Raw genomic sequence first — 24757 nt, forward strand, 5'->3', positions numbered from 1 at the left:
CAGATTATGCTAATTAGACACACGACAAGGAAGAAAAACAACGCAGGAGCCTGTGCTTAGGCATGTGTGCATGTGTGAGTGAGTGAGTGAGTGAGTGAGTGAGTGTGTGTGTGTGTGTGTGCGTACGTGCAAACCAGGTTGAAGCTCTGCAATATATTAATCACAAATTGTAATTTAGCGAAATAAAAGTAATTAATCATTTAAAAGGATTGTGTATGGCATGTGAGTCCTTAAAGCAGGTTGAACAATTACGTATAAATTATGATTTAGTGGAGGGGTGTGTGTGTGTGTGTGTGTGTGGGGGTCAACTGTGACTATATGAGTGGACGTGTGTGAGGTGAGTGTGTGTGTCTTTAAGTTCTGCCATAGTGTCAGATTTATGTGTAAAATAGAGTAATATTTCAAATGATGCATTAATCTTAATACTGTAATAAAAGCAGTACGTCGTGGTGATTTTGAACAAGCATGCACACAGTGTCTTTATCTCTGAATGTTCATACCCAGCTCCAGTCATTGTCTCTGTTTTGTTGACCGCCATGCTAATAACCACATCAGTGACGTTCACCCTGCCAATGGCCGACGGGCTTCGCTCGCTCTCATAGTAACTCAGGAAGCCGCCCTCCAAGGTACACCAGCGACGTGCCATGTCTGAAATATAAACATAGATATAATGACTCACACATGAGAAACATACAGAGACGAGTAAAACACACATTCAGTTTAATTTATCAGGATATTTCTATATCACCAAATTGAAAAAAGCTGCCAGAAGGTTCCTGTACTGAGCAGAAATAGACCTTATTGCGCATGAGCTTAACTTCTCATTTGTAAATGGAAGTTTGTTATTTCTAATTTCAACAATTTGTCCCCCAAGTTAAGTTTTAGAGTTTGAACAAAGATAAACAGTCTTCACTAAAACATGCCATCTCATACACTAATCTGATAGGAAGTTCAGACAATCTGCAGTACTTCCCTTATGCACTTAGTAACCCTTAATATTCTTGGTTTCTCTATTGGATTACTGCTGTAGAACCATTTCATTTGCATACTGATAAAACTGAGCAAATTGGCTATTGTTTGTACAGTCAGAAAAAGAAATTATTAATTAGAGCTTGCAATGTTAGTGCTTGATTTGTCCACTCCCATTTAACACAGTTAATGACTCTCTACGAGCCAAGACGGCACTACCAAGAAATCGTTTAAAAATGTGGAGATAAGACGCTCAGCCTTCACAAACAGATGGATGTATGGAGACGTGGCAGTGTCATCGGCCTCTTCTACACTGCCTGGTCCGGGTTTTCTTTTCTTTGAGAGGGCAGTTAACTCGAAAAGTTCAAAGTCAGTCTAGGCAGATGTAAAGAGATCCTACCATGCAAAATGCAGGATTTCAAGCCAACATGTTTCCAGAATCAACCTCCGAAATACAAAGTTGGGCAAAGAACATCTGTACTGTAATTAGAAAAATAGAGTCCAAAAACAACTGCAAGACCGTGGCCTTTATTTCTCATTTGACAAAGGAGAATTGGCATGAACCAAGCACAATCACCATTTTTCTGCTGGCAACACGCCCATTTGGTTTGTCCACATTAAACTTTTAGCTTTATAACTGTAATCAGATGACCCGCACCACATCCTTCTGTCCATTAGAGGAGGACAGAATCAAACCCACTATATGAGGGCACACATACAGAATTTGAATAGTTAAGAGTCTCCACGCACTGAGCAGATTTCAATCAACAAACATGATCTCAGAGGAAAAGATGGAAAACACACAACTCTGTCTTTCATGACTGTCTGACTGTGCGATTTACATAGCCAATGAGCATGAAGTTCATGAAAACATACCTAATTTTGGATTTTCAAAGTCACCGTGCCATCTGCTTTTTTGTTCCACAACAAACACACACACACACACACACACACACACACATACAAACAGCCCCCCCCCCCCCCCACCCCCCGTCGCTAGCGACTCCAAAGTTTCCACTGTATTCATCTCATGAATATGCTAATTGTGCATTCCTCTGCCAACTGTGTGTGATGTTTTTGAAGGAACAGATATAGTTCCAATAAAAAAAGGAAGTGTCTACAACTGGCTGTTAAAAGAAAAAAGATGTGATAAGCATAGGAAAGAAGAATGTCAGTTTCGCTGTATTCACCCTTGTGTTGCCTCTCTGTATGGTCCTTTACAACTTTTTCTTTCTCTTTGCTGTCTCAAAAAAAAAAAAAAGAAAAAACAATGTGGACACGACTCTGCAAATAGCTTTAAAACTGCAAAATGCTAACTGTGGCATTTAAAAAGTACCGTTCTTCTGACCCCCCTTCAGAAAAAAAAAAGATAATTTGAGCAGCCGAAGAATCATCATCTGTATCTGAAAATAACTGTGAATGTGGCGGGTTTGTATTAGTGTGTGTGTGTGTGCGTGTCTGTGTGTGTGGGGAAGAGAGTCTGACTGTGGTATTTAAAGCCATTACCAATCCAATCTAACTAACAGGACATAGTGTTGTCTTGGTGACGGTAAAGATCGTAATGCACTTCACTTCTGTTGCAAATGTGTCCCTCAGTTGCTAAGCTTTTGGAGAAAATGTCATGTCCATCATTTTTTTTTTCACAGATGGATAGTTAAGTTCTTGTTTTCACCATATCTTTCTGTAATTGTGCCTTCGTTCCCTCTGTCCCTCTTCTAATAGAGTAATAACTGAATCCTTTCAGTTGTGCCATCTGAAACTCTCACACAATCATCTTCAGAGACACGCTCGATTTTCTAACTGAAGTCAATTGCTATCATAAGCTGCTCAAACTCTTAATGTCACTGATTATCTAGACATTTTGCTTCATAATGGTTCTAGTAATTGCAGATGTTATTATGGGGTCTAGGGTTAGTATGAACCCATACACTGGAATGTACAAACGTATTGTCTGGGGCAAAGGATCCCAACTAACCAGTGTCAGCAACTGGTAAAACAAGGATTTAACCAGCACCAGTGAGAAACGGTTAAAGGAGACACTTTTTTTTTTAAGGGGTCACAAGTTGGGAATTGCTTGTCAAGGGATGCAAACTGCCAGAGGATATAAACCTTATATATATATATAGTAATAGACCTCTTTTGGATTGAGGGTTAAGTGCACCCAAATCCTGTCTCCCTGAACGGACAATGTTTGACAAAATCTTTGGAGGAAAAACAAAAAAAAAATGTTAATGTTTAATTTTCTCTCTATTCCAAGGACAACGACACTAAAAATCCCACTGTGAATCTAAGAGGCAAATTGGTGTGGGGCCTTGGGTCCAATAGTGAGCGGACTCAATATTCAACCAACCGGTTTCTAAATAATTACCCTCATAATCATGAGCACCCACGCAGTAAAAGAGGCCCATGTTAGGTTTAAAGATGCCCAGAAAACAGGAGGATGGAAAAGGTGAGGATTACAGTAAATATGGGCCAAAAGGTGTAGCAACATTACAGTTGATTATCAAACGTAATTTCAGATCCAGCTACCTCCTTTGGGTTTAAGCTGTGAATGAATATGAGGGATTTGGTAGATTAAGGAGAAGACACAAGAGATTATAAGTATAAAATGATCTCAAATCAGGCAGAAAGTTGTGCAGATATGACCTAAAGTATAATCCTTAACAGTTGTCATAATGTCTGTAGGGTGAATGTGGAATAGCTGCAGTGAGTTTGAATCATTTGAATGTAACTACTCTTCAGCTATGTTAGAAGGTACTTCCTAACACAGCAGTGAAAGCCTCTGGATTCCTTTATGTTATTCCACCAGGAAACTGGCTTTATCAAAAACCACACATCACCAAATCACAAGCATCCTTCTTCCTTCTTTGTCTGTGGTTCAGCATTTCTCTAGTGGGTGGGATAGCACGAGCTTCTACACGAGCAGCAGCCCAATGGAGAGAACAATAGTGCTTGATTTACAATTAAGCAGCTGCGTCCATTGCCAGCTGTTCCCCGCACACAGCGATGGCCCTGTAGCCCAGCGGGAGTCCACAACCAGCCTCCAGATACAACGCTAACGGAAGCCAACTGTGGTAGATGCCTACACCAGCTAAATTGGGCCAATTAGCTTTTACGCCAAGAGTGCTTCCCGCATAGCACATCCCAAAGAAACAAAAAGGCCTCTATGTCTATAATGTGGAATCTCGCTCACTTTTTAAATTTTTTTTCCCTTACCTTCCTTTTCACTTCAGCAATTTGTAAAATTCACTAAATACTCCAAATACGTGAGCAGGTTGATTAGACTAATCAAGTCATCAAGGAGGCAATTATTGTTATCACCCAATGGATCAAGTTAAAGAACAACACACCTACTGAAAAGTTCTGGTTATGTCTCAGGCTTTATTTTTAACTGCACTCCTCCAGATTTATGCAATGTCCAACTAAACTTTTTTTTTTTAATCAGTATCACACAGGCACCCATTTCAGTATGCATCGAAACACCAGGCCGTGCCCCTTCCCTCGCTCACGACTCCACTTCCCCCTTCTGCCAATCTTCTGCCTATCTCACCATCAGACTAAAATATCTTTGATGGAGACATCTGTCGGACAGCTTGTCAGGGGGGCTGGAAATGGAAATCAAGAAACTGAAGGGATCTGAACGATCTGTCTATGCCAGAATTACAGCCCACTTCATTACAGGAAGAAATAGACAGATATGGCATAAGATAAATTTTAAAAACCTGTGTCTGCTACAGATTTTTGGCCAAAGCAACAGGGATACTCACTCATATCGGCAAGCAGAGGCACAGTAATATGAGCAGAGACCAAGAAGCGCATTAGATTAAGACAAAGCGCATTAGAATAAGACAAATTGCTTAAATAGGCTTTATGTACTTCTCATAAAATATAACACAGAATAACATTAATGTGACTACTTAGAAATTCCAATCTATTAACATTCTTTGACAACTAATTCTCTGTAAAACCATAAAGAAGATTTGGTTTATTATCAAAAAAGTTGACTCCAGCTTTGTAGCTAAAAGTAATTGAACTGTTCATATGGGCTCAGATTTGTGTCCTCAATAAAACTGTTACCATAATTCTGCTTCTCTCAATAACCCCTCCTCCCCCATCTCTCCCAGGCAGTTGTGAGTTACTGTTGCAGGCAAAAACAGAATGCCGCTGATGAGGAAAAGACAAAACTAATCAGAAATTAGGGGTGCCATTTCCCTGCTGCCACTCACCATTTCAGACAGTAACTGCCTACTGTCTCGCTTTTCCTCCCTGGATTTCTCACGAGCACATACAAACACAAGGGCGCACAAGCCAAGTACACACGCTTTAATGTGTGAGTAGCATGAGTCACTCCTCTGCCTGTTTCAGGGGAGGGTGGGGGGCTCATTTATGCTGGAATCAACTGTGCAAACTGGATGTGGAGGGGAGCTCAACAGAACAGCAAATAAAGTGGAGCCACACTGGAGAATAAACCTGTTCAACCTTGATTTGGGCACAAATAAAACAATAAGGATGTGTTTTTCTAATCCTAATCTATATTCCCAACAGCATCTAGACTGAACACGGTGTTGCTAAATGCTAAGCAGCACAGTATTTTATTTCATTATGGTGGACTAGCACGGTGATTCCCCATGCCACCTCTGTCATGCCCATTACAAGAACTGCTTGCCAAATTAATTTATGTCAGACTCTGAATTTAGCTCATAAGTGGGAGCAGGAAAGCCTATTGGAGTAGTCTCCAGATAAAAAAAAGAAAAAAAAAAACAATAAGTTTAAGATTCTATGAGTGCTTTTATTAGGCCCTGAGCACAACCTATGAATTATTAAGCACTTGGGTGTATCTATAGACCATCAAACCATTAGTCTGGGAGTGAAAGGCATCCTGGAGCACGTTCAAAAATACCTCATCCTGACGTGCTCACAAAGCCCTGACAGTGCTGCCTCCTGATTGAAGAAGTAGGAAGGCACTGAGTTTTAAGGCCAACCTCTCTGAATTTTTCAACAGCTGCAGCTACAGCTAAAGCACCATTAGAGCACAAAAGACAGCTCTCCATAATAGATGAAATAACAAGGTCTTTATCAGCCAAAATATTACAAGCACTTAACTGAGGGGAGACAAGTTCGGAACAGTGTGGTAGTTTTACAAAATGCACAACAGTGACTAAAATAGAAGTTGACAAAATGAACACCTGTGGCATCAGTCCATCTGAAACAGGAACAGAGTGTACTCTAGAAGGAACAACAAACCACAAATTGTGGGCAATTTGTGGTTGAAAGACCGGTGGGCTTTTGTAAGAACAGCAGTGCTGCAATTACTTCAAGAAACTGCACTGAAAAGACAAATTCTTAAACGTGCTCTTAATATTTTTACATAAAATGTAATATAAACTTATTATACTACATGTAATGCACAAGACGTCGCCCATAACGATGACCTCTCCTCTGCATTTCCCCTCAGCTCATTGTTTTGGTTTTACAGCCCAAAACTGAAGCGTGTTGTTAAAAAGCTCGACCTGTTCATGTTAAGACAGTAATAGCAACTAGCTGCTGAGTATGGCTGAGAGATATTTACTGTAAAGGCTGGTGGAGACCAAAACACAGCTAAATGGAGAAGGTCTAGTTTTTTACAACTTGAGTATTATTGGTAATAACATTATATCTACATGTCAGCTCTTTTGGGGGAAAAAGAAGTAACAAAAGAAGAAAAAGACAACACAAAAGGCAACAACACAAACTAATTTAAGTTTATACTAAGGTTGAATGTGACACCAGATGAAATGAATTTTAGATAATTTGGTATTAAATTTAATGACTGCTCCTGTTTTTCCTTAATGCCAGATGTTTCCAAATCTCAGCAATTACTTTGGTTTGTACAAAATTATCATAAACAGAAATAATGTGAAAGGAGACCCCAGCCTGCAATACACTGGAATAACCCTTTAACACATAAAATGAAAATGAATTCCATTTGTGCAACTAATGAGAATTTCAATAGATGCTGGTAACAATTTTTCCTCCATCTCCTCTGAGGGGCAATTTCCCAGACCTCAGCCCTGTTCATTAGCCACCAAGTACAACCACCAATAAGAGCACGGTGTGTGTGGGGAGACGGAAATGGAGATGGATGTCTTACCGAAGATGTAGGAGATTCAACTCATTCAAGTGGCAGATAGATGCAAGCTGTCACCCCCACCCACACACTTTCTTTCCCCCATTTCTGCTCCATCTCTCCATTCTCCCAAGAACCCCCTTCCCCAGGGGCGGCATCCAAAGCCATCTACTTCTCCTAATTACCCATGGGCCCCAGTACCAGTCCAGCTGTTTGGAGAAGTGGGACCATTGCAGAGCAGGAGGTGCAGCAGCAGCTAAGGAGTTTGGGTGTAAAATGGTGCCTGATTAAAAGTTTTAAAGTATCTTGGAACACAAAGGAGAGTGCATGTAGAAGTTTTGGAAGTAGCATCTTTAACATTTAGATTTCGATCGGAGTTGTGCCAAAATTCTAATATTTAAGTTTTTGTTTTGTTTTTTTTTAACACGACCTTAGCTTAACCCCATGTTTCTGAGGAGCATTCACTGCTGGGCTGTCTAAGAACATATTTCTATCTGACAAGTGGTCCCAGAGGACAGACACAGCATGCTTTTGAAAGACAGAGTCATTGATGGTTTTGACTGGACTGTTTGGTGTACAGATAAAACGATTGTCAGTTTGACAACTGACAGACTGACACTGATTGATCGATCAACCCCTAACTGAAGTAGACCTCTGACAAACACACGGTTTAAATTGCTTACAAATTGACTGATGGATTGATTGGCCATGCCAGAGATTTGCAAAATGGGACTTATACTCACCATCTCTTCCACGGCGATCCAGTGTCGACTTAGCAGGGCCAGTAGAGATATACAGGAAGCCATCCATGAAGAAGGAGGCGTCAGACAGAGTGCCCTTCTCTGACCATTGCTCGAGTCTAGAAAAATCTACAAGGAGGATAGAAACACATAAGATGAGCAAGGAAATGGTTTTCCCAAAAGAATGTAATAGTGGCAGTGCACCTTTCTGGTCCTTTAATTGCACTTCTGTGACATTTCACCTCCACTTGCACCTGTTTTATTAGACTTCTAATTTTAAATATAATTTTTATCATCCTTGACCACCAGTGACTCAGAATGCTCAGAGTATATTTAGAGCTCCAGATTTGATAAAATGATCAATAGATCCACGTAAGTAGAATAAGTGTAATAAACATTTCATCATCATCGGTGGAATTAAAGTTGTCATATCTAGTGTGCAGTCCTACGGTGAACCATGTGGGACACAGCAGAAAGTCTATATTGCTGCAGCAACAGTATATATTATGTAGATATTATCTGTCAAGTTGTCTAGTTTCCATCATATGTCAATCACTGCTGGTCTCCCATACTATTATCACAAAAAAAAAAAAAAACAGGATTGGATTTGGAATGTGGGAAGGTTTCCAGATTAAGTTGGGACTAATCCCAGGTGTGATTCTATCTTTTTATTCATTTTATTCACATTAAATCCCTAAAAAGCTCATTTTTCAACCAGGAAACATGGATTAATGGGCAAGTACTGGCAGACTCCCACACTGCTGAAGTGTCCTTAAGCAGGTCATCGAATCCCCACAGGTTTTGTGAGTCTATTCTGTACTTGAACATTCACTCTGACCTCCATGTGGACAGTATTTCCCTGTGGGCATCAGTGAAGAAGCTAAGCATTACCTATTTTTTCCACAAGCAGAATAAACATGATTAGGCAAATTCCTGTTTATTTTATCACAACTTTGTCACATTGTGTCACTTTCCTGTAAAGTCAAACTTTTGGTGTACTAAGAGTATTTCAAGGCGCATATCCCCATGTACTGTCTCTGTTAAAAATGAGTTTTACACTCCGTCATCTCCTCATCTTTGTCCATTTAAATAAGAAGCCTTACTTGCTCATTTTTCCCCTTTTCTTCTACATTTCCTCTACTCATCCAGCTTTAAGCGCTGCCCAAATTCAACCTTATCATTCTCAAATTCAATTAGCTTCAATTCTGGAGTTCAATTTTCTGCCAGAGCCTCGGCAATATCTTGGAGATTTTATCTTCACTACCTCCAGCTCTCTCATCAAGCAAGGTAAAATAACTTTAATTGAAACCACTTTTAATTGAAGTGACATTTCCACCCTTTACTGACACTGCAGATGCCTCATCTCAAGGCCACATATCATGCTACATAGAGAAAAACAATTAGTTCATTTAACCATCCTAAATATGTGCACTGTAACATTTCACACAACTGTCAAATGTGTTGTGCCTGACCAACTGTCCAAAATACACACATATTCAGTTGACTATCACATGTGAGGAAGAAACGCAACAAATCCTCATGTCTGACAAACGAGAAACAGCAAAACAAAACAGCACAAATCATCAATCCTCTCTGTGTGATGACAGCTTAGTGTGACTACTCTGAATTGTGGAGATTTTGCATATGTAAATTGTTTTCAGGTTTCTCTTTTAAAAAATACACCTGGGTCTGAATAGAGATATTGATTAAATAGCTCAATGAAAATGGATCTCCACCACATTTATTATAAACAAAGACTGTAAATAACCAAAAGAAAAAAAAAAAGCACCTAACAAATGCACCATCATCCATGGACCATTAGCAGCATAGCTAGTAGCATGTAGCAATCAAATCAACAACAATAACATCATGTTGTCATGATACAAGCATTTTTATGCACTGCAGTAATTTCTAACGAGTGAAATATATTCTTGATGTGATGCCAAGTACTCAGAGCCCATCTGGAACAAGGTGACATAAAGCCTGGGTGAGTTTGCCACATCTGTAATCTAGCTTTCAACCTAACATGCAGAATGTGTACGCCAATATCAATATCATAAATACATGGAACCTGACACAGAATTTAATCAGCAAACTGCAGAGAAGTGAGTTTAACACACACAATTTACCAACCACTCAGGTTGAGGGAATGTAAATAAGCCAGTGGCCTGATGCTGTAACAGTCGTAACAAGGCGCTCTCTGTGAGCTTTTGAAACAGTCCCCCTGGGCCCCTAAAGCTGGACTCTGTTAAGATGAGACCTGTGATGTCTGTGGGGGTGGTAGTGGAGATGTCTGGCCTGTGCTGATTGGCTCAGTCCCCAGTGAAGGGAGGTGACATGACAGAGTGCTCAATTAGCCATCTGGTCGCCCACGGCAACAGCCACAATGTGGTTCCCGACAAGCAGTGGACAGTGGGGTAATCAGAGGTGTCCGCACACAGATGTGCAGCCACATATTGTAAATGATAAAGCCAAAGGTTAACATAGGCGAGACAAGTATAGATAGCATGTCTGCAAAAGCCAGAAGACAAAATTGTACAAAAAGTGTACAAAAATACACTTTACATGATTTCAAAAATGAAGCTAATCTATCTATCTATAGACACTTCACCAGGCGGAAACTCTTCTCAGGCTCTCAGCCTCTCAGCCACTTCTGACCTCCTGAAAAGCCCTAGGGACAGTCCTGTTCAATGGTTAAATACGTACACAGTGCCAACAAGTTCTGTAAGAACTGGCAGAGCACTGCAATGTTGCTAACAACAATGTGGGATGGAGACCCAAAATGAAACGGGGCCTTTGATTTAGTGTTTGTGTGTGTGTCTGTGTCTGTGTGTGTGTGCATGTGTGTGCGTGTGTGTGCGCGTGTTCGTCTTGTTATTATCCACACAGAAAGTCTGGTGGATAAATTTTTAATGTGCCAGGAGATTCACAGTTTTGAGGCGTCAGGGATGCTCGGGTGGCAACAATAAAACTTTCTTTGCCTCCAAATCCGTAGTGTGTCATTTAAGAAGAAGCAGAATGATGTCAACAGTAAGAGCCATTGCGGTTTCGTTTGGTTTTACAGTACAATGGACTCCTGGGTGGAGTGAAGAGCCACCATAAAACACAATTTACATGTTTACATCACTCTGCTTACAGTTTAAGCATTAGTTGATGCTTTTATCCAGTGATTTACAGTGAAAACACTGACAGGGATTCAGTGTCTCGCTGCAAGACACAACAAGTTGTTTGTTCAAAAACAACAATGGAATCTTAAAGCAGCTATTTGTAGATCTTTTATGGGTTTAGTTCTGATGGCTGATGTTTTGTTTTTTTTTTTTCTTGCACAAAAGTTTGAGAGCCTCAGAAAAAAATGGTGCCACTTTCTGTCAGTGTCAGTATTGTTAATATCACTGTGAGGCACCAAAGTACAGACAATTTTACATATTGTAGCATTTTAAAGTTGCACTATATCACATTTTTATATGAACAGTGGGTGAAATTAATTTGAAAGCTGTTGCTTGTGCAGACAAACCCACAAAGGATCATCACTCACATTGTTTTTGTTTGTCTCCAGCATCTTTTTCAGAAGCAGAAGGGAGCTGCTGTCAGGTTAAATGTCTGATACACTCATTGTACGCTACCTGCCTAGTAACCAACAGTAAACAAAGTTAGCAGCTAGTTAATAAACATTGCAGAGCATTTAGCATCTGAAAGGCAGATGTTTCCTGCAGGGGTTGATGGACCAAAGCAGTGCTAGAACGACAATAGACACAAACACAACTCCACGTGGATGCTGATGTTGCTACGTGTGTGCTGCATGTGTCGTTCTGCAACAGTTTGCTACCACATTCACTATCAGAACTTTATAACAAGGTGATATGTTAATGTTTTGTTTACTGCCTTGAGTGGCCCCTGCAACTATTGACTCATGTCGTAAAATTCACATGAACATTTTTGTAATTTATTTTTATCGGTGTGTCGTGGCTGTAAGATTCCAAGATTGCAAAAATATTGATAATATATTAGCATATCAATATATTAGATTTTGGATCCATAATACAAGAAATGATGTGTCTGCATTTCTTAGAATTCTCACTCTGAATTCTCACACTCTCTCTTCTATTTACTGACATATAGTCAGTAAATAGAAGAGTTAAATGGTAGATGTGTATAAACTGATAGACTCAAACAAGTGTGGGGCAGTAAACTGGAACGGAGGCAAAGTGGCACTTGAAGTACAGTTGCTAATGTCGTGCACCTCCACCATTTAAGAGCCAATTACCTACTTGTCTTTCCAGTCGGACAGGGACCAGTGGCACCGGTGCACAGAGTGACAAGCCCAAGAACCAAGAATTCTTTGGTGTGTTAAGTAACTTTACTTGTTTGTCCTCCAATTAGACCCACATATTACAGCAGCAGTACCAACACCATCGGGGCAATTTACCCATTAAAGCAGATTTCCAGCAGGAAACTGACACATTTTGAGTTTTCCAATGTTCATTATGGTGTTAATGTATTTTACGAGTGCTTTTATCAAGAAAGGCTTTCAATTTAGCGGAGGGGTTTTGTGGAGACACTGATTGTTGGAGGAATTCAAAACACACAAAAGTCCACTTTCCTTCCTTCATTACTAAGACATTAAATTTGCATTCAGAAGAAGTTTTAACACTTATTTATATTTATCGTGTCATGTCATAGCCATCACCATTACAAAATAGGTTATCTTGAAAACTATTTCACATTTGTGTACATTTGTGTACATTTAGTCATTCCATCATGGTTTTTAAAATTTACCATGTTTAGTTTCATTTTATTTTTCATCACCTTTTATTTGCCATAACGTGGCACTAAATTGACTAATCTGACTTGAAAAAACTTTCAGACATGTTTGGGCCCAGTGATGAAAACAACTCTTGGAAGAAAAACTTTCTACAATGTACATATTTTGACATAAATTCTTATCTATGTGGTCAAAGTAGCCTCCTCAGAGTAACATATGGGAATACACAGAGCATAAAAAATGATAGAGGAGCCTAGAAATATACAACAGTGGAAGCATTTGATGATAAGGGATAGAACCATCATTGAAACTGCCCTCAGGGGTTCCTAAAATGCGAAGAAACACTGCCTCTGAGAGCTGCCTTCGGCTTTTTTCTTTTTTTTTAATGGGATCTGGAATGGGGATATGTAAATTAGCATGCTCCCGCAGTGTATCCCAGGGTGCTTTGGGACCAGCAGGTATGGGCGGAGAAGGAACTTCGTTGTGGCCCACATGCATGCACTCACGTATATGCAGGGAGAAGGAGCTAATGAAGTGGCAATGCTCCGCCATCAGTGAATGTCCTAATGCTGGAACTACAAATGAGCTGCTGTGGAAGGAAGGAACAGTGGAGGGGTTCAGGGAGAAGCGGGCTGACAGCTTTCTTTTGATTCATTATATCCAGGGGGAATGAAGGGTTTGGATTATTATTTTTACAAACTGACCACACGATTCGCACCATACCGAGATGCAGAGCACTAAGAGCTACTCCAATTTAGACTTCTGTTGTGAAGAGAGCGAGGTGTTCAGGGTGTCTGGATGATAGTTTATTGCTGGCTTAATCCAGCTCCCCACCAGGGGGACAGTGAATTTGGTAAAGAACCATGCGCGTTGTTGTTTCATTCAACGTAGTGTCTGGTTTACAGCACCATGTGGTGGTTAAATGAAGGCCTGAAGTGCACCCTTGTTGTGGATGTGTGGTTTATAAAACAAACGAGCAGGGAAAAAATAAGCACACAGCCACCACAGGTATGCAGATGATGGCATGCTGCTGCAAAACACATGAAACACCCATATATGTCCTCAGCTTGCAAGTGTGCTGTCCTGTTGGAACTTCAATTGTAACCCAAGGCTGAGCTTTTCAAAACGCTGAAACAACTCTGAACTCTGTTTTGTCCTTGATATTTGCTGCTATGTGGCTCCTTTTATTCTTCTCTTTATCTTCCCTCTGTCAACACCACACTAAACAGTAGGGCTGGAGTCATAAGGGTACTGAATTGTTCCAGTTCTCTGCAAGACATAACACTGAACTGAAAAAGTTCAGTTTTTGTTTAATCAGAATTTTCACAACTCGGGGGGACACATGCAGGAAACAATGCAGATGCCACTTTCTGCATATTTGTGTAATGTGACAACGTGCTGAGAAAATGTCAGAGGGAATCTGGACTGTATATTAGTGTGGAACCATAATCTTCTCAGTGCACCACAAATGTCTTCATCATTGTTTCATCATTGTGTGGTTACACGAGGAGCAGCCTGCTCTTTTTCTAATTCATGACTAAATATGTACAAACTGTCACCTTTACAGTACTGTTGGAAGAATGACCACGATGTACAGTACATTATATATACTCTTGGGATCAGTCACGCCTCATAATACACTTCAGGGCTTTGTGACAGTGCACAGAAGTAAAAGCTAGTTATTTTTCGTGGTGTGCTAGTCAAATTTCAGCAAACGTCATTTAACAGTATCAGAGCTCAATGTGGGATTGACTGAAGAAAAAAAATATAATTCCTATGTTGATCTTCACCAACCAGCGTGTCACCCAGTGAGGCACACTGAATAGTTTTTGAACAACGATGGATGGTAGCATGCTATCCAGCTCTGGCTACTCACACAAAAACTGTCAGTAGGGCACATTTTAGGACTAATGTCATGATTTACTCATCATTATTATTATTATTTTTTCAATTAATTATCTGCTCCACAAAATAATAATAATTATTATTATTAGTAGTAGTAGCAGTAGTAGTATTTGTATTATTGGTATCAGTATTAGTACTGTGTTAATGGTATAAAAATAAAAAGCTAACATTACCTCCTACACAGTGATGAGATGCGGACTTCAGCCTCCTGCAGGAAGCCACATTACTGCCACAACTTCCACACTTACTTTCTGGCATACTAACTAAAAGTGCACACTGTACTGTACTTTCTGTACTGGCAGAGAACATTTGTGTGGAAAAGAAGAGCTAAACTCTAAAATATAATGGTAGTTCCCAGGGATACTAGGCTGGTATTTCAGGATCTGAAGAAAAGACTGTGGTTGCATATAAACACATATAAAGACCACTGTAAAGAAAGCACAATTTAGGAGCAGCTTCCTTGTGGTCATTCTGCTATACAGTCCCAACTTACTGCACTGGCTCTTGTCCCTGAGGCAAGATCTCCATTGCAGACATAGAACACTGCAAATCTGCCAGAATAGCATTTAGCTTGTGGGTAACCACCCTGACCTGCAGTAGTTAGTCAGTTCAGCTGAACATCCTCCTCCACAGGAAGAAGCTAGTTAGCTCCTTATTTATTGTTTGTTAAGGACAAAGCCCAACAATTTCCAGACACATAATGAGCATATAGAGACCGCCTGTATGCCACACATTTCAGATGGGCAATACCATCCGTCCGTCTGTCTGTCTACCTCCACGTAATGGCCGTCACCATGGCGACCAGGTGACCCATGCTAGCAATTAGGAGTCTCTAACAGGCTCAGTGCCAGTGCGTGTCCACAGATGCAGAGCATGCATTATGTAAAATAGAACCCCTGAGAAAGGTCTCTAGTCCAGGCCCAGCCAATGGCCTCTCACATTCTTTTAATCTAACAGACTCCTGTCGTCTGCCCCGTGCACAACCACACACACTAAAGACACGTGTCACAACGAAGCCGCATGACACTGCACATCTGTGCTACTCTGTTCATGGCAGGAGCATAAGTTGGGTAATACAAAGTAAAGTTGTGGGAAAAGTAGAAGAGAAATAAAGAAAAAAGAGAAAGATGAATTCTTTAAGTGAAAGTCAGTAGCTTCATATTGGTGGTATTTTCTGCCTTCATCTCCCACTCAAGGTAGTGGGAAAAAAAAAAAAAACCTCCCACTGTGCTTTTATAAACGTGCCGACACAGCAGTGAGTGTGAGCTTTAAACATGATGGGCTTGTTAAAGTATAAAGACGATGGGTTGAAATAATGTGGTGCCAACTCACACGCATAGTTTAAAGGCCTTTTCTTACAGATTTCTGAGAGTGTACTTCTTTTCTTGTTTGTTTTTTAATGTTTGGAGGTGTGTACCTTCACTGGACCAGGAACATATATGAGTTATTCTGCTTCATAGCAGCTTTGTGTGGTACTGTACAAAACCTCAGTTGGATTGAACAACGACCACAAAAAGCCTCCTGTACTCTAACTGGAATTAATTTTCCTTTTGTTGTTGAATGAAAAAGTACAAACGGTGCTTGTGAAAAAAAAAACATACCATCATCTTTGAAAATAAAACCTCTGCGTTGCTAGTCCACTTACATATTAACTTACGGTTCTTTACTATAATATTAAAGCTGCTTGTGGTGTTCAGCTGGTGTGGATGCTAACTTTTAGCCTGAATCTTCACTTTTTTTTTTCTAGAAATGATTCTGGACAAAGTCTGTTTGAAAACACCAACACATTGTTTAACAAATCAGTGCAGATTTTGTGTGATAATTTAAAACTGCAGATATGCTGTGTTATAATGGAACATTTGACCGAGCCATGAAATCTACCTAAAGGTGGAATCAAAAGCTGCTTACCAGTTAGTTTGTTCTGGTGCAGGAACTCCATCTGTAGCTTCTGCCCGGCGCGTTGGGCCAGGAGGTACGGGGTGGAGTAGGTTGGATCCCCGGTGGCACACATTACATCTGCTCCACTGAACACCAGCGCCATAGTCTGCAGCACATCTGGTGAGACAACAGCTGCACACAGCGCCTATGCAGGGATACAACAGGATGAAAGCACACATGAAAAGTTTCTCTGTGCTCTAACCTGTGCATGGTCTATTACAGGTCCACTGAGATCTCAGCACCATTTATAGAATTCTTCAGTAACCTATGTGAAGGACAATACTGTATTTGTCATTTTGATGTGTTTGTAAATCACATTCCTGAGGCGGATTTTTTAGTGGTCACAAATCTTTTTTATGCAAGTCCACCTGTCACACAACGCAAAGCCTAATAAAAGACTGAATAAGTGCAGTCGCAGCTCATTGCATTTCTAAGTAGCTTTCTTAAACTGGATTCATACTTAAAAAAAAAATTCACATCCCAGAAAATGAACCAATGAAAAGCCTTGGAAATGTGAGTATGTTATCACTTTCCTGTGTAGGAGGAACAGCCTGACGTTGCACCGTGTGTGCACGCCAGGTTGATAGAGGACAAAGAACCTATAAAGCGGCATCAGAAAACCATATAAAGTTTTGAATTGAGTTCCGCTCTCTGATCTCAAAAGAGAAGTTAAAATAAGATCAAACCTTAATACTCCCTGTGGGAATCATTAAGTCTCTAATCCCCATGAAAAAAGGAATATAGCAAATAAGAACAGGACAAATGGGCCATATTAAATATAATGAAACTAACAATTTCAAAGATGGAATGTGGGAATAAAGGCATGAAAAACAATGAAGTGAACACAATAACAGCAGAGAAAAATACTGATGTGAAGTGAAATACATGCAGTATATAGTGTATACTGCATATAACATCCTTTATGAAAACATGTCAAGTATGAAAGGCACACACACACAAAATGAAACTAAAAATAACATCAAATACAAAATATCACGCCAATTAACTCAGCCAACACACTGAAAGGTGAGACTAAGCCTGTACTGCACAGAATTAAAAGGACCAGTTAAAAACAAATCCCATTTTAAACAAATGCAAAACTACAACATACATGATTCAGTGCAGCAAAATGCAACTTTAAGTCCCCAAAAATAAGTGAAGCTTCAATCTTACACTTTTCAAAATACAACTTAAAACAATCTTCCATTAGACCTGAAGATCAAACTAGTGAGGACAAAGGCCCAAAACATGACAAAAATCTAAACTGAGTCAAACAGGAGGGAGTCTGTATAAACTGAGCTGAACAAGAGCAACCACCACATTGGGCTGTGATAATGTGAGACACCTGTCAATCAATCAAACACTGTCAAACATTACCATCAAGCAAAATATCACTAAAATAACACAAACATCCTGTGGAAATTTCTGATTTTGTTTTCTTCTCCTCTATCTGTCTTGTATCCCTGCTGTAACTCCCTCTATAGAACTCAAGACTGAATTTTCTTTAGTGCCATCATCCAGCGGTCAGTGCTTTAAGGCAGCTCAGCACTGGCTTTAGTACTCAGCACTGAATGCAGACTCTGGGTCTCCAGGGCATGTGAAGCAAAAGTTTGCTTCACATGAAATTCTCCTTTAATACGAGTTGAAAATCTTAATTATATATCGTATACAACAAAACCCCTGGTCAGTATCACCACATGGTAATGAGAAGCCCTCTCAGTATGATCTTCTTTAGTGAGATTCCACTTTATATTTTATATGGTGCATTTCTGCCTTTATATTTCATCCCAGACTGGTCCTCCTGGCATGAATGATACCAATATTGTACGAATCTGTGGAGAGATGATCTGCCATTTTTCACACATGATTAAGCAGCTCTTTGTTAGAAGGGGTTTTGGATTTAAGTCAGAGTACAAACTTGACTTGGTTTTTGCAGCGTGTTTGGGATTGATGTCACTTTGGAAACTTCCTCTCCTGACAAGCTATTTGAGAGCGGGAGTCTGCCACCCTCAGCATTGAACTGTGATAGCGTTCATAATGTCTGATCAGTCAGTGAAACGCCACCTTCCACATGCCAGACACAAACCTGAGAAAACTGTGGTGTTCACATGTTCTTTTAAGCTCGTGTTCCTGCATTTGCCTCAAATAGAAATCACAGACATACTTATTTTTGTTGCATTGACTTTGCTCTTTGGGGCTTGTATTCTCAGTGTAGTCTACCTAACCACTCTGTTCTTAATTATACATAAACACCCTACACTTCAGTCAGCCAGGGGTGTGCTGAGTGTTGTTGTATACTGTAAGTACTCGTGCAACCACGTTAAAAGCATTCACCCATTTCAGACGGTGAGTCAGCTAACAGAAGGAAGATAAAATAGGCTGAAGAATATAGACTGGCTGAGGAAAATATTTTCTCTCTCTGTCTGTCTCTTCCTATCAGTCAAGTCAATTGATGTGACATTGTGCACGATGACCTGCAACAAAGTGGATCAACAGAGAAGTCGAGTGGCAAATAGCGGAATTTCAACGAGCAACCTCTCCTTTCATCGGACTTGGACCAAGTCAGTAAGCTCCATCGATCTGCCACAAACAAGCAAGACCCATCTGAAAGTGAGGCACGGTGAGGCTGTGCATATACATACAGGCAAAGTTCACACACAAACAAAGTACCTGTCAATACACCCTGCCCACCCACACAAAGGACAGGCGCTGAAATAAAGATGTTTACATTTGCGTCTGTTTATGACACAGATTCGCTTATTTCTCTCTGTACGTAATTTAAAAAAAAAAAAAAATCAACATATAAAAGATTACAAAAAAGAAATTTACATCTATTTATTTATAATAGATGTAATTAATTTAATAGATATAATTAATTTGTTCACTTGTATTCTTTGTCTTTTTCTCTCACACACAACACAAGGGTCAGATTACAGCAGAAACACTCCCATGCAACCTGGCCTTATTCTACATCGTCTCTGGAAATGACCTTCTGTGTCATAGCAATTACTGCAGCCACTAGAGGCTTTATGCGTGTGTGTAATGATATAAGAAGGTCCTTTGACACCCCCCCCCCTCTAGGTCATGTGGCCTGCGGAGACTCTGTAGAGGTCACTGGGATATGAGCATATAATGGGGAACATGGGACTGAGAAACAGGGAGAGCAGGACAGAGAGAGGGCACGAATGACGAAACCTTACGAAACATCGCAGAATAAGCACTCACAGTCGAGATATTGACACAGGTATAAACTGCCTCAGTGCCTTTTAATTTTTATTTCATTACTTGAATTGACTCTGAACACAGTGATTTACTGTATGTGTTCACTGAGTTTCATGACCCCTGGGTCCATTAAACCTGTTAAAACGCCATCACATGCTTTTAAAATTGTATGAATGTCAATGACCCCCCCAAGGAAGGTTTGAGAAAACTTCTGTTCATTTTCTTTCCTGTTTTAAATGAAGTACATGTGAACTGATTCGAGAGATTAAGCTCAGAGTCCTTGTTTATGTTATTTTATAATTGAAATGTTTTGAAGAGGGTTTATTACCTTAGCACAAAGAAACACATATGTTGAGTCATAGTCTATACTGGTTCTATGACATACTGATCCTGATCAAATCTGTTGAGTCTATATATAAAACCAGACTAGACAGAGAGAAAGTAAACACAAACACCCACTTTCGCCTTATTCTCTTCCTGTTTTCCTCTCGCTCTCTCTCTAACATCCACACACACAGACACACACACAGACACACACACCTCTCCACTGGCCAAGCTCTTTTAGGCAGCTACACTGCCTGTGTCTGTCACATTTCTCTCCTACACCCCACTGCAAATGTCTATCCCTACAACAGTAGGTTCTCACCGCAGCATACATGCGCATGTACACACACACACACATATATATATATATATGCGCACACACACACACACACAACTGCGAAAGCCAGCAAAATCGCAATAAAACCAACCCAAGCGTTTCTGTTGTGGAACCTAATCCACTTTTCCACTTAGCTTGCTAGTGTAGCTCTTCTTTACTTTTCCCCTTCATTCCCTGACTCTCTACATCCCCATCCCTCTCTCTCTGCTCAGGAAAACAATACAAGGGGGCTGATCTGCGTAAACGCTGACGCAGGTGGAAACTGTAGAGGCTCAGTGCTTCTTCCTTTTAAGACCCTCTTTTTTTTTTTTTAGAGGTAGCAAAAAAAAAAAAAAAAAGAAAAGAAGAAAAAAATAAAAAAACCCCAGATACTTTTTCCTGTAGAAATAGATTTAAACCTCATACTGGTAGAGAAGGCCTTATAACCCACCTGCTTATACTTACGTTAACAATTTTAACTTACAATGCAATTTTGCTGATGGTCAAATGTTCATAAAAATATCACCTTTTCCATGATTGAGGCATTTATCTGATGCATTGTGCCATGTATCCTGTTTCCTTAAGTACAGTTGAGGTGATTGTAGGTGCCTGCTTAAAAAGGCACATTTGGTGAACCTCTACTGCACTCTGCTCATTGGAAGAGGCGATTAGCTGGGGAGTCAGAGCCAGAGAAGCATTTTCAAGGTCTGAGAAAAACAGGAGATTTTTCTTTATGCTTTACTTGTTGGGCTATGCCACCAGTATGACAAACAACTCAAAAATCATCTCCAGACTTCATTGTATAAATGATAGTACAGCTGAGGTTTAAAGCTTAAGATATGGAGAGGAACAATGTTGCAGCAAGTGACTGGCATATTGATATACTGTCAGTTTGCTGCTGTTTGAGTTAGCAGCCAGCAACATCAGCAACTGATGGACGTATTGTCCTTCCACCTCATCTGAACAATGAAAAACCTCAAAACATAACTTTTAGTCATTTTTCTGTATTTATTTAATTCTGCTTCAGTGTCTTCAGGAACTCTGTACCTGGTTAAGCTGCTCCAGGTTAAGAAAGCCCTCCAGAACCCTCCGGTACCTCCTCTCTCTGTACTTCCTGCGGATCAAATTGGCGCGCTGCTCTGCAGAAGCCCCGCTGTGGAGATCCTCCTCCAAGGGAACATTAGCAGCCCAGAAACTGTTAGCATTCTTGTTCCCCACCTCCAAGAAGAGCTGAGGGGTTGGAGAACATGCACAGGGGATAGGTACATGTGAGAAATATTTGGATATCTAGTAAAATATTTAAAACTACAAGTAAGCAATACAAATTTGATATTGTTAAATATCAATTTAATTGAGTTGCACAGTGTGTAATACACACCTCCACTAGTTCATTACTCCATATGCTGCTGTCCAACTTCAGGCTCCGCACTTTGGAAATACTTGGGCCAAGGAAGCGGTGCTGTCCTGGCACACAGAAAGACAGACATGGACATGAGTGCACACACACACACAGGTCCATACACTCGAGGGTTTACGTAACCTCTCTCAAACAGATTTATTGAAGAATGGCTACGTTTTCAGTTCTGGAAACATCTGCATGAAAACAACAAGGACATACATATATGTGCGCTAACACACACCAAAAGTCAATGATGGAATAAACAATAAACAAGCAGTTACAAGATAGAGAAACAGAGCATGACTTCAAGCTCATTCTCTCACTCACAACAGACATGTTTAGTCTCCTCAGCACTCCTAATTGGAAATGAAAGCAAAGAGCGAGGGCCATTAATTGCTAATGAATCATGAGTAATTCATTGTGTTTGCTGGTCGGCCTGTTTATTTGGGTGAACGAGAGGCTTCTGGGGTTGCTTATGGCCAGAGACAGAGCATACATACATAATACATTAGGCAGAAACACGTTGTATATGTGAATGTGAATTAGAGTCCTGTGTGTAACGGCGGATAATTTTAGATTTAGATTTGGCATGATCTCATTACTGTCGTCTATGCTCAAGTAGACCAGCTGTGAATGAAAATGCAGGGTCAGGAGCTGTGAAAGCCTGTCTTGACACAGATCTAGAAAGCACATTTGAATTATTTATCACCTAAGGTATTAAGAAAACTAATTCACTTGGAAATAATTCTGAACAACTAACAATCATTATTTCATCTTGTTACTTCAGGAATGCTGGTGTTTTACCATGTCTGTAGCTGAACAAACCTTGAAATGGGGGTCGTAATTTCTAAAGAGAATTTTCTTTGTGTGTTAAACCTCACAGATAATTGGGGTTAAAGCATGGACCTTTGCACAGTATAATTCACTTCCTCATTTTTTTTCCATTAAAAATCTGTTAGCTCTTCACAAACATCTGAACTTGACAGGACTAAATCCTTCCTGATTCGATTTTGAGTCTGGTCTGCCAAGCCGTGCCCTCACTGTGGTCAGGCTGGTGATCAGATGGTGAATTAAGGACAGTGACAATTACAGTTCTCCTGCCACAACATTTCTAGACCCAGAAATCTGATTTCTCCTCCCAGTCCAAACGGTACACGCACAAAAAAAAAGTCTCTGCCTTTGAGCCGACGAGTCCAGCCTGACAAATACAGGCCGAAGTTGAGATTCTGTCACTTTTGCCTGAAAACACATAAAATATTTGACTCCGGGGACCTGCTACAGTTCCAACCACTGAGCCACGCAGGACCATTTTCACCTGTGTAAAAGTAATGAATCAGAAGAAACGCACATGTGCACGTGCATGGGTTCATGGTGAGATCGTCCCATATAAATAGCCTCTAGTAAATGTCTTCATCTTTCCTGTGGAATAACGACAGCACAGAAAAGGGCAATCCCATCACAGCCGCTTTCACGAAATAACTGCCCAACCTGCCGAGGATTTCACCTCCAATTAAAAACTTTCCTGGTGACTCCATCGACAGGTAGACACAGCACTTTCCCAACCCTCCACACCTGTGTGGCATTTTCCCCTCACTCTATGACCACCCAGAAGGAAACAGGAAAGCATTGAGCGCTGCATTTTTGTGTCACCATGGCAACTGTTTCTAGCAGTTGCATTCTGGTTTAAAGGAGTTTATTGCAATTACATTCGTGGAGAAGGGCCTCCCAGTCTTTGGAGTAATGACATTTCCTCTTGTGGTTGTGTAAGACAGGGGGAGAAAGGGCAAAAACAAGAGTCTAGAAAGAGGGACAACTTCAGTTATTAGGGGAGAAAAATGACTCAGGGATGTGGGTCTGACCAGAAAATGTAAAGGTATGTAAAGCTCCACTAATCGATATTTTTATATTAACGATGGATCAAGTGACTACATGTTCACTCGTAGCGACAAGCTATCAAAAAATTATTAAAAATAATTTTAACTGATCTCTTCAGGCCAGAAATGCTTGCTGCTGAAAGAAGACACTGTAGTGTCAGCAAATAAAGTATGCACAGCTGAGTAGGATGCTGTGTCTCAAAGAAAAAACGCATCATATTGCACCTGTGCTACAGATAAAGTCTACAGTATAATAAAAAGACAGATTATTTATTTTTAATAAAACTGAAAATAATGCAGACTAACAGCCCTGCTTCTCCTCAGTCTGCCCAACCCAAGGCTAAATATTACAATATGAAACAGGTCCATATCAGAGTGAAGCTGCAGACTATTAAAATTCATTCTGTCTTGGCACAGAAAGAGGAAATCTGGGATCATTTTTACCATTAGCCTTCTCATTATTTCTTTCCTTATCCCCTTGTTCAGCATTTCTCTTTATTGTCCATGACATGAAAGTGCTAATTAAAAGCATGAGCAGTCATTGGTATTCCAAATACACCACTGCCTAATTTAAGGAGAGCACAGTGTGAGGACAGCTTCCATGTTGCAGATACTCACCTTCTCTTTCCCAGCATGTCCACAAAATGTAATATTAAACACCACTGCAAATGAAATCATTTAAGGGTGTTTGAAAAGGGATGTTGGATATCTGATGCGTACCAATTACATGGGCTTTGCAGAGGTAAGGAACCACATTAAAATGTATGATTCTAGGAGAAATCTCAAGCCTGGAGAAGATCTGGAGTGGTGTGTTAAGGGATACAGCAGGGGAAAAAAAAAAAAAAAAAACTGCACACCAACCAGAAATCCCTTCACATTCCAGTATGGCTACTCCTCCTCTCTAATCATGTTTAGCAGGTCAAGAACCAGTATAGGATCCCCCAGGTCCTTGCCTGTGGCTTAATCTTTGTTGTCATTTCATCTGAGCCATCCAGCATTGCCAAATAGATTAGAGAGTCCAAAGGCCAGACGCCAACTCCCATAAGTGGCTTATCACCTGAGATCTTATTCCAAGAGAGCCTCGGGGTCAGGGAACATACTTACACAGGCACAAACACACACCAGGCCACACACACAGGTTGAGAACACTGTACTAACATACATGGTTGATTTAATTACCAGGTCTGTTACCATGTTGTTTG

At 40.3% G+C, this 24757-nt stretch overlaps 1 protein-coding gene across 2 annotated transcripts in view; it reads right to left on the reverse strand.

Moving 5' to 3' along the window:
- Window positions 1–24757, reverse strand: part of arap2 (ArfGAP with RhoGAP domain, ankyrin repeat and PH domain 2) — a 94969-nt gene that overhangs the window by 29344 nt on the left and 40868 nt on the right. For both annotated transcript variants that reach the window (XM_026327284.1, XM_026327276.1), the window contains 5 exons: window positions 21661–21746; window positions 21330–21512; window positions 16391–16565; window positions 7819–7944; window positions 501–648 (listed from right to left, as the gene is read on the reverse strand). In XM_026327284.1, coding sequence (XP_026183069.1) covers window positions 501–648; window positions 7819–7944; window positions 16391–16565; window positions 21330–21512; window positions 21661–21746 — 718 coding nt within the window. The remainder of the gene's footprint in view (window positions 1–500; window positions 649–7818; window positions 7945–16390; window positions 16566–21329; window positions 21513–21660; window positions 21747–24757) is intronic.

Source organism: Mastacembelus armatus, chromosome 18, assembly GCF_900324485.2.
Source record: "Mastacembelus armatus chromosome 18, fMasArm1.2, whole genome shotgun sequence".
Lineage (NCBI taxonomy): Eukaryota > Metazoa > Chordata > Actinopteri > Synbranchiformes > Mastacembelidae > Mastacembelus > Mastacembelus armatus.